Source organism: Rhinatrema bivittatum, chromosome 19, assembly GCF_901001135.1.
Source record: "Rhinatrema bivittatum chromosome 19, aRhiBiv1.1, whole genome shotgun sequence".
Lineage (NCBI taxonomy): Eukaryota > Metazoa > Chordata > Amphibia > Gymnophiona > Rhinatrematidae > Rhinatrema > Rhinatrema bivittatum.
The window spans coordinates 35070540-35084885 of record NC_042633.1 but is presented as its reverse complement, the minus strand read 5'-3'; the positions used below and the strand labels follow the sequence as shown (position 1 = coordinate 35084885).

The 14346-nt window shown below is 44.0% G+C and overlaps 1 protein-coding gene across 2 annotated transcripts in view; it reads right to left on the bottom strand.

The window, feature by feature from the left end:
• The window catches only part of LOC115080506 (diacylglycerol O-acyltransferase 1-like), a 129954-nt gene that overhangs the window by 83781 nt on the left and 31827 nt on the right, over positions 1–14346 (bottom strand). For both annotated transcript variants that reach the window (XM_029584707.1, XM_029584706.1), the window contains exons 4-5: positions 12170–12257; positions 4703–4743 (exon numbers count right to left, since the gene is read on the bottom strand). In XM_029584707.1, coding sequence (XP_029440567.1) covers positions 4703–4743; positions 12170–12257 — 129 coding nt within the window. The remainder of the gene's footprint in view (positions 1–4702; positions 4744–12169; positions 12258–14346) is intronic.

Here is a 14346-nt window from a genome sequence, read left to right as displayed (position 1 = left end):
CCAGGGTGAAGCCTTCTTCATCGATCTCCTAAGTCCCAGCGACTCGGATTCTCACGGGCTCTTCCCGGGGGAACTCCGGCTTCCAGGGTGAAGATCTCTGCTCCCTGCTCGCCAGTGTCCGCCTCCCGGCCTGCTTCATCATTACGGAGACTCCTCCTCTCTTCTCCTTCACACTCCTTCAGGCCGGCCCAAGGGTCCACCGCTATACCCGCAACAGAACACATAATCCTTTACTCCAATTCTGAGAAAAAGTTTCCCTGCAATATACAAGAGGGAAGGAACCAGAACACAACCAGGAAAAGAACAAAAAAAACCAACCACCTTAAACATACTGAAACCAACATATCCTCATTTCCCGGGAGGGTCCTGGTCTGGAATAGCAGAACTAATAGAGAGGAAATTAACAGCTAAGGACATTTCTCCTTTTATCTTGTCCTGCTATACCAGTCCAACCCTCACAAGTGGAAAGTACCAAAGCTTCACCTATGCAGGCGGAAGGAAGCGAGGGCTGCCCTGAGGACCCCTACCCCAAATACCGCATCCTCCCGCCCAATGAAGTCCAGCCAATAATGCTTCACAAAAGGGTGCAGCAAGGACCAAGTGGCTGCTCTGCAAATACTGAACGGTGCCAGTGCCTGCACCTCCCCCAGGACATGGAGTTTGCCCTGGTGGACGGCACGTGAACCAATTCTGGAGGCCGCTTTCCCTTCAGAAGGTAAGCTGACTCAACTGTGCACAGAAGGACAACCAAAATGATAAGGATCATGGAACAGTTCCTCTGTGAGGAAAGGCTAAAGAGGTTAGGGATTTTCAGCTTGGAGAAGAGACGGCTGAGGGGGGATATAATAGAAGTCTACAAAATCATGAAAGGACTTGATCAGGTTAATGTAATTCGGTTATTTACTATCTCAGATAGATTGAAGGATTAGGGGGCACGCCATAAAGTTAGCAAGTAGCTCATTTAAAACAAATCAGAGAAAATTATTTTTCACTCAACACATAGTTAAGCTCTGGAATTCATTGCCAGAGGATGTGGTTAGAGCAATTTGTGTAACTGGATTTAAAAAAGGTTTGGATATGTTCCTAGAGAACTCCATAAACTGCCATTAATCAATAAGGAATAGTAGCTTGGGATCTATTTAGTTTTTGGGTACTCGCCAGGTACTTGTGACTTGGATTGGCCACTTTTGGACACAGGATGCTGGGCTTGATGGACCCTTGGTCTGACCCAGTATAGAATATCTTATGTTCTTGTGTTTATCCAGTGAGCCAAAGTAGCCTTAGAGGCCAGATCCTCCATGACCATGGACCCCTGAACCAAAAGGCCCCGCGCCTTTGACAGTTGCAAGAGTTGGGTCACAGGAGCTGAAGTTACAGTAGAGTTTGAGTGTTATTCCTCTGGCTGTGACCAAGTCCTTGACTGCTCGAGTGTGGGGCTAATTGGATTTGCCTGGGCATGTAGGGAGATATCCCATTTTAACCACTGAAAGCACCCAATATGAATCATAAAAGCCAAAGAGGGATGCTGACAAGTATGCTGGCAGGCTAAAAAACAGTGTCTCAGCAGAAACAAGAAACTTTGCACAGATGAGAACTTTAACCAGAACTGAAGGATACTTATTAAGATCTGCTTGCTTGTTTGTAAGCAAGGCAGAAGGAAAATATAGCAACTTTAGCTCAAAAAGCAGAAGTCACTGTCTGGCCAAGAAAAATTCATAGGGTAGAGATGCCCCCACCTATGGACAAAAGGGAGCACTCTGAAATGGAGAAAAGCTGACATGACTGACAGCACTGTTCCAGATGCAGCAGGACATACCCCCCCCCCTTCCAAGGAAAAGGGGAGGGGGAAGAATCCTGCAATGTGGTAAAGACCCTCCACCCACTACATGATTATACATGAGCTTATGCATATTTAGCAGCTGGAAAGTATAAGATGGGGAAAAATAAGGAGAAGAAAGAAGAGCGGACCCGAAGCAGCCCCATCACTCCATGCTATTGAGGAAGGAGAAGACTGGGTGTGGCCAGGAGACTGGAGAGAGGAAATGTCCTACCTGGGATCTGACAGTGACGCAAAGTCTGAGACAGCCAAGAGCAAAGAGGAGCCTGGCAGCTCAGCCAGTACCAGACCAGAAAGCAAGCCTCCTTCTCAGACAGTTCTCCAGACCTCCAGCCAGAGCCTATCACAGAGGGAAACAGAGGGAAATTGTCTGAAGCTGGGGCCGGGGATAGTAAGTTAGCCAGAAGTATTAATCTTTCAGGCAGGCTAAGGTCAATGGCATGTTTAAACCGCTAATAGTGCAGGGCCCTATTTAGAGTAAACTGGTGTTCAGTAGCAAGGATGTTAGGGACATGTGCTGTTGTTATTTTCTAAATGCTAATCCTGCAAAATCTGATAAATAAAAGTCTTAATTCTAGGGATAAAAACTCCTCTGAGCCACCTGAATCTGACAATTAGCACCCCAGCTGGATAGGCTCGCATCCTTGGTGACCAGGATCCAAACTAGTGTAACCAGACTGATTCCCCTTCAACAAATTGGAGGGATCCAACCACTAAATCAGTGACTGATGCACCGACTGACTTAGGAGGAGTCAAACTCCATATCCCTGCAACTGTGGGCACCACTGAGCCTGAAGCAATGCCTGGAGCAGCCACATGTGAGCCCTGGCCCATGCACCAAATCTAGAGGTGCCACCATTAGTCTGAATACTTGAAAATAATCCCACGCTGTGGGGATCTGCAAGTCCAGAAAACCCTGCACCTGCCTGAATATCTTGCCTACCCGCTCATCTGTTAGAAACACTTGACCTGCCTGTATGTCGAACCATGCCCCTAAGTACTCCAGGGACTGCATGGGCTGTAGAGAACTTTTTGCAAAATTGATTATCCAACCCAAGTCTTCTAAAAACCGAATCATATGACAAGTCATTCACACCGCTTCTTTGTTAGATAGCACTCAAATTAACCAATCATCTAGATACAGGTGGACTATGATTCCTTTGGACAGCAGGGCCGCCATCACCACAACCATCACTTTGGTGATGACCTGTGATAAGCTTGCAAGAATGAATGGTAAGGCTCAGAAGGGAAGTGTTCCTACAGCACACAAAAACATAATTATCTCTGATTCTCACCCCAAAAGGGAATATGCAGATAAGCTTCAGACAGGTCCAACAAGCACAGAAACTCCCCCTGTTGAACTACTGCCAGAACATACCACAACATCTCAATGCAAAAATGCAGGACTCTGAAACAGTGGTTCACGTCTTTGAGATCCAGGATTGAATGAAAGGCCTCATCCTTCTCGGGGACCACAAAGTAAATGGAATAATGTCTCTGGCCCCTTTCTAGGGAGCATGAGCATCATTGCTTTCAAGAGTTATTTATTTATTTTGGACTTTTATATACCGACATTCATGTGGAAAATTACATATCATATCGGTTTACAGTGAAACACAAAAGTTGCAAAGACCATTACATAGAACAGGGTTACATGAAACTGGGAGTTGCAGCTTCAGGAATGTCTTGCGGACCACCCACTGCTTGATCAGAGCCATGCAATGGGAACCATGAAAGTGTCCCAAATGGGACAATGCATGCTAGACTGCAGAAGGCAGAACCCAGCGATCAGATTTTATATGGGTTCACCCCTGAGGCGGCCTCCTACTGGTGTCAAGAGTGAGTGAACCCATGGAATCTCAAGAAGAGGTGTGATATGTATATTATACAGGAACATCGGTATATAAAAACTAAAAATAAATAAATAAATAAATACTGGCCCTGGAAGTGAGCATGGAGTCCCCTCTCTGCCTTCTGGCTCTGCAAAAGGACAGACCCCACCCCCTTGGGCCAGAACATATGGCAGAAGATGTGTGTCCAGCAGGAAGAACACCTAAATTGAATGCACAGACGCGAATGGATACACACATGACTGCACAAGTGCAAGCCAATGGCTTGCAGCAAAAAAAGCACGAAAAAGCACCCTGCAGCTTATCACTCGCCAAAATGAGAGAAGGCTGGGAGTGGGGCCTAGCCAAATAGCTGCTCAACTCGTCATGCCTGCACTCTCTCCTTACTTCACACAACTCCCCAGAGATGTGAGTGGGATAGTCGAACGCCGAGGAAACAGACCCTTCTCCTGCTATTTTGATGTCGCTGATTCTTTTTTTTTTTTTTTTTAAGTTAAAAACTTTTACCTGAGCTCAGCCCTCCCTGGCTGAGAGCAGGAACAGGTCCCTGAAGGGAAATGCATGTCCACTATCTGCTGAGACAGATAATACTGGCGGGCTGATGTCAGCTTTTGCTCCGTCTCCATCTGCTGGCAGAGGTGTATAATCCACTCGTTGGGACTGACCTACCCGAACGCTAAGGAAATGTACTTTTAGCCACATCGAGAAAGGACAATTTTCAGCTAATAATTAACATGCATACATCATTATTTACATATGTAAATGGCTTTGAAAGTTGTCCCTTATATTACCAACCGGAGATGTAAATTTTTTTGTGAGTCTTGAGGCGACCCTACATCAAGAAAACATACTGAACCATGCAGTTTCAGCTTTCCAAATTTCAGTCTGCCCATCTTATAGAGTCCTTTGGTATTAAGTTATGTCTCTGTTGTTATTCCAGCTTTGCTCATGTGTTCAACTTCGCATTTTTTTTTTACCTCTCCAACGTGGTTTTCTTCTTTCTAGAGATACTTACTTGCTGAAATTTTCCAGGCTCGTCTGAATGTGAATGAGAACCTGAAAGGAAAAAAGCATACCTGAGTGGGCAGGAAGGGAATTATGCTGGCTGAGAAAGAGGCCGCCTCATAGAGACAGTTTCAGGGTGCTGAGATCTGTGACAGAAAAATCTTCATTGCTCACATTAACTGACCAAACTCAGGGTAACTCAGTAAAATATGGGGGGGATCAGCAGAAGTGTGAACAGGTATGAAATGTAAACTATGTAACTATCCTCTTGCCCCATAGGGGAGATATCTCTATAGACATTTTAAATGGAGACATTTTTTACCTGATAATTTTATTTCCTGGAGTCCGGCCAGAACAGTCTAAGTGTAAGGGTTATATCCACCAACCAGCAGATGGAGACAGAGACTAACAGGTTTGCTGACATCACCCCGTATAGGATCCCATGCTGACCTAAGCCTGCCAGTATTTCCTGTAACAAGCTGAAAAACAACTCACCAAAAGACTGCCCCAGCCTCCAACTTCCAAGGAGGCCCAGGCATATGGGATATACCTATGCTACTCCTGAACATGGCGAGATGTTGCCAAACCCACTCTCAAAACCTCCACACCAAAGAAAGCTTCCTCCTTGGCTCAAAAATCCAAATGGTAATGCTTCAAAAACAAATATAAAGAAGCCCATATTGCTGCTTTACAAATCTCCAACGGTGACACTTTACCGAGCTCTACCCACAAAGCAACTTGCAACCTAGCTGAATGTATTCTTATTTTCGTGAACAAATCCAAAATCCCACCATGAGTGGGATTTATTCTTTTCTTATTCTCTTGGGCAGCAAAGGTCCCTTAGCTATGTTGGCTGCTGTAATCACTTCCTTAATCTAATGCACCAATTAGGCTTTAAATGCTGCCTCACCCTTTACTGGGTTCACTTAACAATACAAATAGGTGATCTGATTTCCTGAAGTCATTAATGACCTTTAAATACTGAAAAAGCATTCTCTTCACAAAATCATACCCAGATGAATTTATTCGAAACAAAGGAAAACGCACCACTTGATTAAGATGAAATGACAAAAACACCTTCAACTGGAAGGAGGGAACCATATTAATCTATACTAAAAATCATGTATAAAAGCAAAAAACAGCTCCCTGCATGAAAGTGCCTGCAACACTGAAATCCTCCTAGCTGAACAACTTGTCATCAAAAACACCTTAATAGTGAGATATTTAAGAGAAGTTTTTCATACGGGTTCAAACGTAGAACCTGACATGGACAAAATTAAATTTAGATCCCTTACTGGAAACCTATTGTTTTTCACTTCTCTAAGAAAGCAAGTTTCCATACCATAAATGGAGTTTTCTGTAGATAGCAGGATGAATTAGCCATAGCATGTGGGTGACGTCATCTGGCGGCACCAAACGGGCTTGTCTCTACTAGTTAGTAGAGAATTTAGCTCTACTGAGCATGTGCAGGAATTCCCAGGCGGGCATTGCCTCATGAACCTCATCAATTAATTTTAGAGCTAAATCTAGCTAGCTAGTCAATTCGCCAGAGAGGTGGGTGGATATTTAGCATGGCTAATTCATCCTGCTATCTATGGAAAATCCCATTTACAGTAGCCAACTTGCTTTTTCTGTTGATAGGCAGAGCTAAATTAGCCATGACATGTGAAAAGTCCCAAGCTGAGGTATGCGGCAGAGCGTTTACTGCGTAAGCAACCTGGACTCCACAGTGGAGAGTAGGCTACTGGGAGAATAGACTATGCAAAACTGCTTGTCTGAATTTACTGACCAAGTTGCAGCTTTGCAAATGTCTTTGACAACTATTATTCGCAAATGAGCAATGGACAAAACTATAGCTCTAAATTTATTATTGGGGGACTTCTGCACAAAAAAATTTAAAATTTTGCAAAATTCTGCGTACTTTATATTGGTCAAAATAATACAATATACATCACAGTCTTTCAGTAATTAATATAAAAATGTAATATAAAAAGTTATTATTCATAGAAGAGGAGTTTTAAATATTTTGAGCAGAATTCTCCTAGAAGTATACTGTAGGAGTGTCCCTTTTACCATCTCTCCCTACTCCCCTGGCCAGACACCCTAAAAGAAAAAAATTAGAAACAAAACAATATATACAACAAACTTAACCCACCCACCCAATTCCTATCACAAATCCTAAAACAAATGCAAAAACTGCAAATATTTGCGAAAAAGGAATCAGGTACAAAAACATAAAACTTTGCATAGAAGAAGATCTCCAAATTATTCAGACTCTTCATGCATATGTGTATCAATAAAGTAAGCAGCTCCACATTGTTACCAATCAATTAATACATCCAAATCAAGAAGTTCACATAACCTGACATAGGCCCACGTTTCACCTCACAAAAGAGGCTGCCTAAAACCAAGAACAAAAAAGTTATTTAACCCACATCAAGAAAAGGCATACAACTCGCACTCTTTTTTTTTTTAATCAACCAACATTGAAAAAAAATGTTTGAAGCCATTCCTCATGTACAAATCCCTGACAAAACAAAAATAATAACTCTTCAACCACTAGTGAGTTTAAATAACTTTTTAGTTCTTGGTTTTAGTTCTCCTGAAGCAGCCTCATTTATCATATGATAAGCCACTATAGCATTCAGATGTACTTTTATTGATGATGTGGCATACTGTACTGAACACAGGTGAGGGTCAATGTGGTCATTTAAGGAATCACCTGAGTATGACAAATTATATATCAGTCTGAATTTTCCTTCTCTCAGGGATAAAACCATATATGATATTGGTGACTGCAGGAAGGGTCCTGCAACCCTTCCAGAGATACCTCTTTGTCTAGTTTTGCTCTTGCAGCGTCTGCATATTGGTGCAAAGATGGGGAGCTGCGTGTGAGCACTGCTGAAGGAGGTACTGGGCCATTATAAGGGATAGGAAAACCCACCGAAATCCCTCATGAGGGAATGCTGCTACATATCTGTTCGGGTACAGTTTGAGCCACAGTGCCATCCTATCAAGCCTGATTGGTGACTGAGTCAGTGACATCTCCAGGTCAAACCTGTCTATCCCTTGTACTCCTGCACTGAATACATGGGTGCGGACTGCTGCAACTAGAACATGCATGTCTGAACTTGCATGGGTTCCAAGAGCACACTCCTGAGTTATACTGCCTACAAACCCTCCTCCCTGTCCCCAAATTATTATTTCTGTTCTAGGAAATGATGACGGGTTGGAGGATCTATCTGTTAAATGGCCTCTGCAGAGTCATCTCATCAAGCCATAAGTCCATAACCCTAAGTCTCTATGCAACTGATTTAATCTCAGCCATGCTCTTCAGAAACTTAATATCATAGCTGAGCCAAGCTCAACCACCAAAATGCCTATGCACCTTCATGATGGTATCCAAATAGTGCTCTGGTTCTTTTTCAACAATAACACTCATAAAAATGTGGGATGCAGATATCCAATTATTAATCAGCTTATATATATGCGTTTTTTTGTCTTTGTCTCCATTACCTGCATTCTTATCCTTCACCTCACTATTAATAATGAAAAGATATCTAAAAATTCATTTTTCCAACTCTTTTTTTTTTATCTTTCTTTGTACTCCTTGGGCTAAGTTATTAACACCGTAAATAGAATCTTCAGCTGCAAGAGCTCGAGATGCTTTGTGCCTGTGCTTAACACCTCCTGTTGAATCACTACTGTCTTCGGATCCCGTAGTATCTTGCTCCCACACCTCAGATATCTTATGTCACTTCTTTACTGCTCTTTTCTTTTTAATTGGTTTTAGCTCCTTCTTGATAACAGAGGCAAGGCTGCCGAATTCTCACTAGAGTCAGCTGTGGATGAGCTGGACTCTGCCCTCGAGCTGGATGAAGAGGACCTACCCAACTCAGAGGAAGAAGAATGTGCTCCATCAGTTTTGGGCGGCTGTTTTCTCTTTCCGGTTTTGGATTGGTCTCTAGTTGCTGCTGTGGGTTCAATGCCCTCAAATTGTTGTTTCAGCCATTTTGTTCCTTTGTGTTTCGCTTGCTCTCAGATCTTTTTTATTAGTTCATCCAATTTAATCCCTGCAGACTGCTTGCCTGCCTAACCTTTTGCTGATAATCCTGCAGACAATTCCCAATGTCTGGAAGATCACAATTTATTCACCGTTTTCACAAGGGACTCCTTCCATTTTGAGGCTCTGCTCCCATTCCGCTTGAGTTTGGCTCTTGAAATTGTCCACGCAGCCACTTTCGGTGGCAACGTAAGACTGAAATCATATTAATATGCAAAAACAAAATTGATGAGATTGACAGAGATTCTGGATGCTAGAAACACCTGCTATAGCATAGGTGACTTCGCCCAGACCTAAACTGAGCAGAGCCTTAGCCCGCTGTCACCTCATTCAACCAGTGTACAACATGTCTTTACTTTATTTGCTAATGCTTACACAAAATATTTTTTATCATGCCCTACCTAGTCATTTTCTGCCTGCTCAAGTATGGCAGCTATCTTATCTCAAGATCTGATCTTACCCTAATTATTTCCATGATCTCCTCTGGTGAAAACAACTAAGGCCACATAGTACATGTCCGCTGTAACCCATGCCTGTATGTAATATAGCTGCCTCCCCCAGAAAGCTTTCTAACCCAGTGGAAGTCGTATGTCCATGCTGGCCTTCCTAACGTGGCTGCCAGAGCTGCTTCTCTTCCATGTGGTCAGAGTTTAAACAGCCTCCCAACCCAAACCCGCCAACTGGCTCCCCATTGTCATGATCAGTCTCTGCTTTTCTCCCCTTTTCTTTTTTATCTCTATTGTTTATTAATTCCCACTGCGCATTCGTCCCGTCAGCATTCATCACCCCCTCCCAACTCCCTGGGGCATAAAGGAATCATTCGAGTTTATGCTCTAGCGCAGGTGGTGTTCTACATAATCTCATGGCTTCTGGCGTGCTTGTAACCCATGTGCCATAATGGAGGAGGCCGGTTCATGCCTACCCACAGCCCTTCATAATCTCCTGCGAACGCTACCTTCTTGGGCTGCTGTACATACATGCACTTGCGATCCAACTGCCTCCCCATCCCACCCGAGATGCCACCTCACTAAGCTTTATTATTATCATTGCACAATTTATTGTCTATATATCTATTTATTTAACTTATTGGTGATGATGCGCCGACCAATCAGGAGAGGCAGGCAGGTCAGCGCCAGAACAGGACCCAATTAACCGTGATCACTCATTCCCCTGCCAACACTTGCTGTTGGAAAGAGAAAAAAAAGACTGTGCTGCCTCAGGCCCCAGGCCTCGCTGCAAGACGATTGCCCTTCTCAAGAGCACATGGAAACCTCGGCATGCAACAAACCCACTATGCCCTGCCATGTGGCTTGACTATGACCAAATTGGCAATTGTGAACAAAGCAGCCTAGGTGAGAAAGAAGCCTGAGACAAGCCTGGCAGGCCAAAAACAGCTGCAATTTCAGCCAGCCTCCAGCTCTCTTCCACTGATCTCGCTCCCTAGCCTGACTCCACGCCCTCCTGCATTTGATTCCGCCCTAGCTCCTTCATCCACCTCCCCCCCCCCCCCACCCCCATGAAGAGTCTCCGCACTGTGAGTATTGTGGACTCATTGCTTGAATGTAGGGTCGCTTGTCTTCTTCTGCATGTTGATGGCCCTATTACGTATTCCCGCATGATTCAGAAAGGAAAATGTGCAGCCAAGCTGCACATTTTACTTTCATAAATTAGGTAGGCGCTAATTTCTCCGGGCACCGGGAAAGTGCACAGAAAAGCAGTAAAAACTGCTTTTCTGTGTATCCTCCAACTTAATATCATGGCGATATTAAGTCGGAGGTCCCGAAAGTTAAAAAAAGTTAATAAAAAAATAAAAATTTGAAGTCGGCTCGCAGGTTGAAAACCGGACGCTCAATTTTGCCAGCATCCGGTTTCCGAACCCGTGGCTGTCAGCAGGTTTGAGAACCGACGCCGGCAAAATTGAGCGTCTGCTGTCAAACCCGCTGACAGTCGCCGCTCCTGTCCAAAAAGAGGCGCTAGGAACGCGCTAGTGTCCCTAGCGCCTCTTTTTACCGCCGATCCTAATTTGAATACTGAATCGCACGCACAGGAGAATGGCCTGTGCACGCGACTTTACTGTATCGGCCCGTTAGCTGGCTAAATCATCTGGCCAACTCTGAATATCTGAGTTAGCTGGTTAAATTAGCCAACTAACTCAACTCCTCCCAGTTACGCCCTTGGACCACCCCTGACTTATCCGGAAAAATTCTAGATACCTAACTTATTAGCCAGCTAAACTGTAGTTCAATATGGGCTGAATATAGCTGGTAAGCCATTTAGATGAATAACTATTACATTATCCATCTAAATGGCTTTTGAATATGGACCTCTCGGTGCCTCTTTCACTTTGTTCATTCTCCCTCATTTGTTCCAGGGAATCATGCAAAAATCAAGGCTATGTGGCTGCTTCCTTCTTATATTAAGTAGTTCCAACACCTCATGCTTTATTCTGCTTCTTCTCTGGGCTGGGGGACCAGAAATAATCAACACCCATTCAGAGCCAGAATTGATTTATGTTCCTGGTTCTGCTCTGCTTTCTCCATGTCTGCGAAAAAAATGGCACAACGTTGTTCTGAGTTGTTCCACCAGAAATTAAACCCTGGGTAACGGGATACAAAACGGTGCTGAATTAGCACACATTTGAAACTTGTGAACATTAGTGCCAATTAGGGAGTAGAATGGCTATTCTCTGCTCCAGTCTCATTCCCTCCTCTTCCCTGCAGGCAGATTGTAGGGGAGGGGCTGAAGGAGAAAATCCCTGCTGCTCTTCCTCTTGAGTCTGAAAAGAGGTGGGAGAAATCCATTGCCAGCCCTTTCTCCAAAAAGTAAGCCTGGTTGTAAGAATGGGGAGTAATCAAGGTGGAGGTATGAAAGAGTGATGGGGAGTCATGAAGAGGGTACACAGTACCCATTTGGTAAAACTCAGCATGTGCATGAAACATCTGATGTAGCTTTGTTTTAGCAATCCTTCCAGCCAGCTACGCCTTGCCCCTTTCACAGGAAAAAACTGGAGAAGAACAATGGGATTGGGGGGGGGGGGGGGGAGCAGGCTGTGAGGGAGGCAATTAGAGGGAGGCAGGGTGTCAGAACCTAGCTAATTACTAGCTAGAAATATAGGTAGAAAGGAGGAACACAAAACATTTTTCTTGGCATTTCCTAGTAACTTCATGTAAGTAATGTCATCTTTTACTGTTCTAATCTGAGGAAGAGCATGATAGCTCCAAAAATCTAATCAAGAAATGTATTAAGTTAGTCCAATAAAAGGTATGACCTTAAGTGTACTTTTTTGTTAACCTTTATTCATAGTAAACTAAGACATGCTTAATCTCCTCAGTGCCTGCTTGTAAGGTCTGTAGGTTCAGCCTGCTGTACTTTATCCTAAGCAGGTAACTTTTTGACCCTTAGCCCTTTACCTACCAATAGGACTACGGACAAGTTGAAGATGCCTTGGTAGTTACTGAATCCAGATCCGGACGTCAGCAAAGATTCAGTGAGGGAATGACAGCTGGGAAACAAATACATGGATTATATCATTGTCTACTGGCTTTGAATCTCTTTTGGGTTTCATCTCACATTGAGGAGTAATTTTGTAATATAATGCATAAATTAGAAAATATGTACATAAGTTACACCAACTTTCAAAGTGAACTTGCATGATTAAGTCCATTTTGAAAATTATCCCATCAAACTTACTTGCACATACTTACATCTGCTAAAATATGTAGAGAATATTTTTCTTGAAAATTTACGTGCACACTTTTGGAAATCCAAAAGTATATACGTAAATCCAAACCATTCCCCACATCTTGGGAACACCTCCACTCAGTCTGGGTAAAATTACATGCATAAATGACATATGCATATAAGTTTACCCACACATCAGACAGGCATTTTTGTAAAAAGCCATTTCTGAAGGTAAAACAACATAGCTTACCAGTACCAGGTGTTCTCCATAGACAGCAGAATAAATCAGCCACACAAGTGGGTGATGTCATCCGATGGTGCCACGACTGAAAATCTCTCTCAGCGCTCAAAAAACCTGAGAAGGATTTCTGAGTGTGCATGGGTATTCTTGTGCTACTGCTGTACGAGTCTCCTCAAATTTTGTAGCAAACTGACCTTCAACTCCAAGGGGTAGTGATGGGATTGTGTGGCTGATTTGTCCTACTGTCTACAGAGAACACCTGCTACAGGTAAGCAACTTTGTTTTCTCTGTGGACAAGCAGGACAGTAATCAACCATACAAGTGGGGGACTCCCAAGCAAAAGGTTGCATAACAGTATTTGTTATACTTTATATCAATAGTGAAAATATGCAACCTGTATGATGAAAACGTTGGTAGGAAAATTGAAGGAATTAAACTTTGAGAACTGCTTGATCAAAACTGTTGTCTTGGCGTGAAACATTTTTAAGCAGAAATGAAGACATAGAGGATCAGCTGTCAGACTTGCAAATATCTTCTGTGAAAAGCAGAGCCGATTGGGCCGATACAGTAAGGAGCGGTAGGAAGAGCTGCGTTAGTGCCGGGCGCACCCGCGTTTGCCGCACGCACAGTCCTGCTCACCTACCGCTCGATACTGTATTTAAATAGCTTGCAAATGCATGCCGCGGCCAAGAAGCGTCTGTGAAGCGTTAGGCCGGAGCAACCCATTTTACTGTATAGGCGCTTAATACAGCGCCTATAGTGTATCCTGGGTGCGCTGGTGCCTGTCATTTCAAATGTCATTTCAAATGACATTTGAAATGTCAGGCACCAGGAAGTGGATCCCAACTTTAACCCATGAAAACCTAAAACCTAAAATCCCCTCCTCCCGAAGCGGCTCGACATGTACCAACTTACCTTTTGTTGTTTTTCAGCCCTTTCAGCCTTCTCTGCCGTCCTCCGGAGGGGGCAGCCGGTGGCGACGAAAGCGGCTTGCAGCGGTCCCCCCCGCGCAGGTCCCGGTTCTCCTGGGAGCCAGCTCGAAAGCGGCTTGCAGCGGTCCCCCCCACGCAAGTCCTGGTTCTTCTGGGAGCCAGCTTGACTTCTGGCTGACAGCTAAGCCCCCCCCCCCCCAAAAAGACTGCTGAGTTACGGCCTGCGAAGCGAAGCGTACTTTCATGGGCTTGAGCGCCCAAATTGACGGGCGCTCAAGCCAATGAAAGCACAGGGACGGGCGGGCGTGACGCATGCCGTGACGTCACGCCCGCCCTAACATGTCCTTAATTTCTCCAGGAAGTTGGAGTTCGTTTATTAGGTCACTTTCAACATCCAGGCAATCCACGCTAATGAACAGAGATTCGGATGGAGAAGGGAACCCCCGTATTACATTAAGAGATTTGGCATTAATAGCAATTTGATCAGTTGAGCTATTACTAGCCTATGTAACCAGGGAAATGAACCCTGACATAGCCAAAATGGAGCCATGAGGGTCATTTCTGCTTTGTCCCTTCTTAATTTCAAAATGGTCTTCGCTATTAATGGAATTAGAGGGAACAAATAAAGAAGTTATTTGCTCTGTGGAATGATTGCCATTGCTTAGTTGCTTGGTCTCTTTAAGCATAATGTCTGTAACTTGTGATTGAATGGGGAAGCAAAGAGATTTATGGTTGGA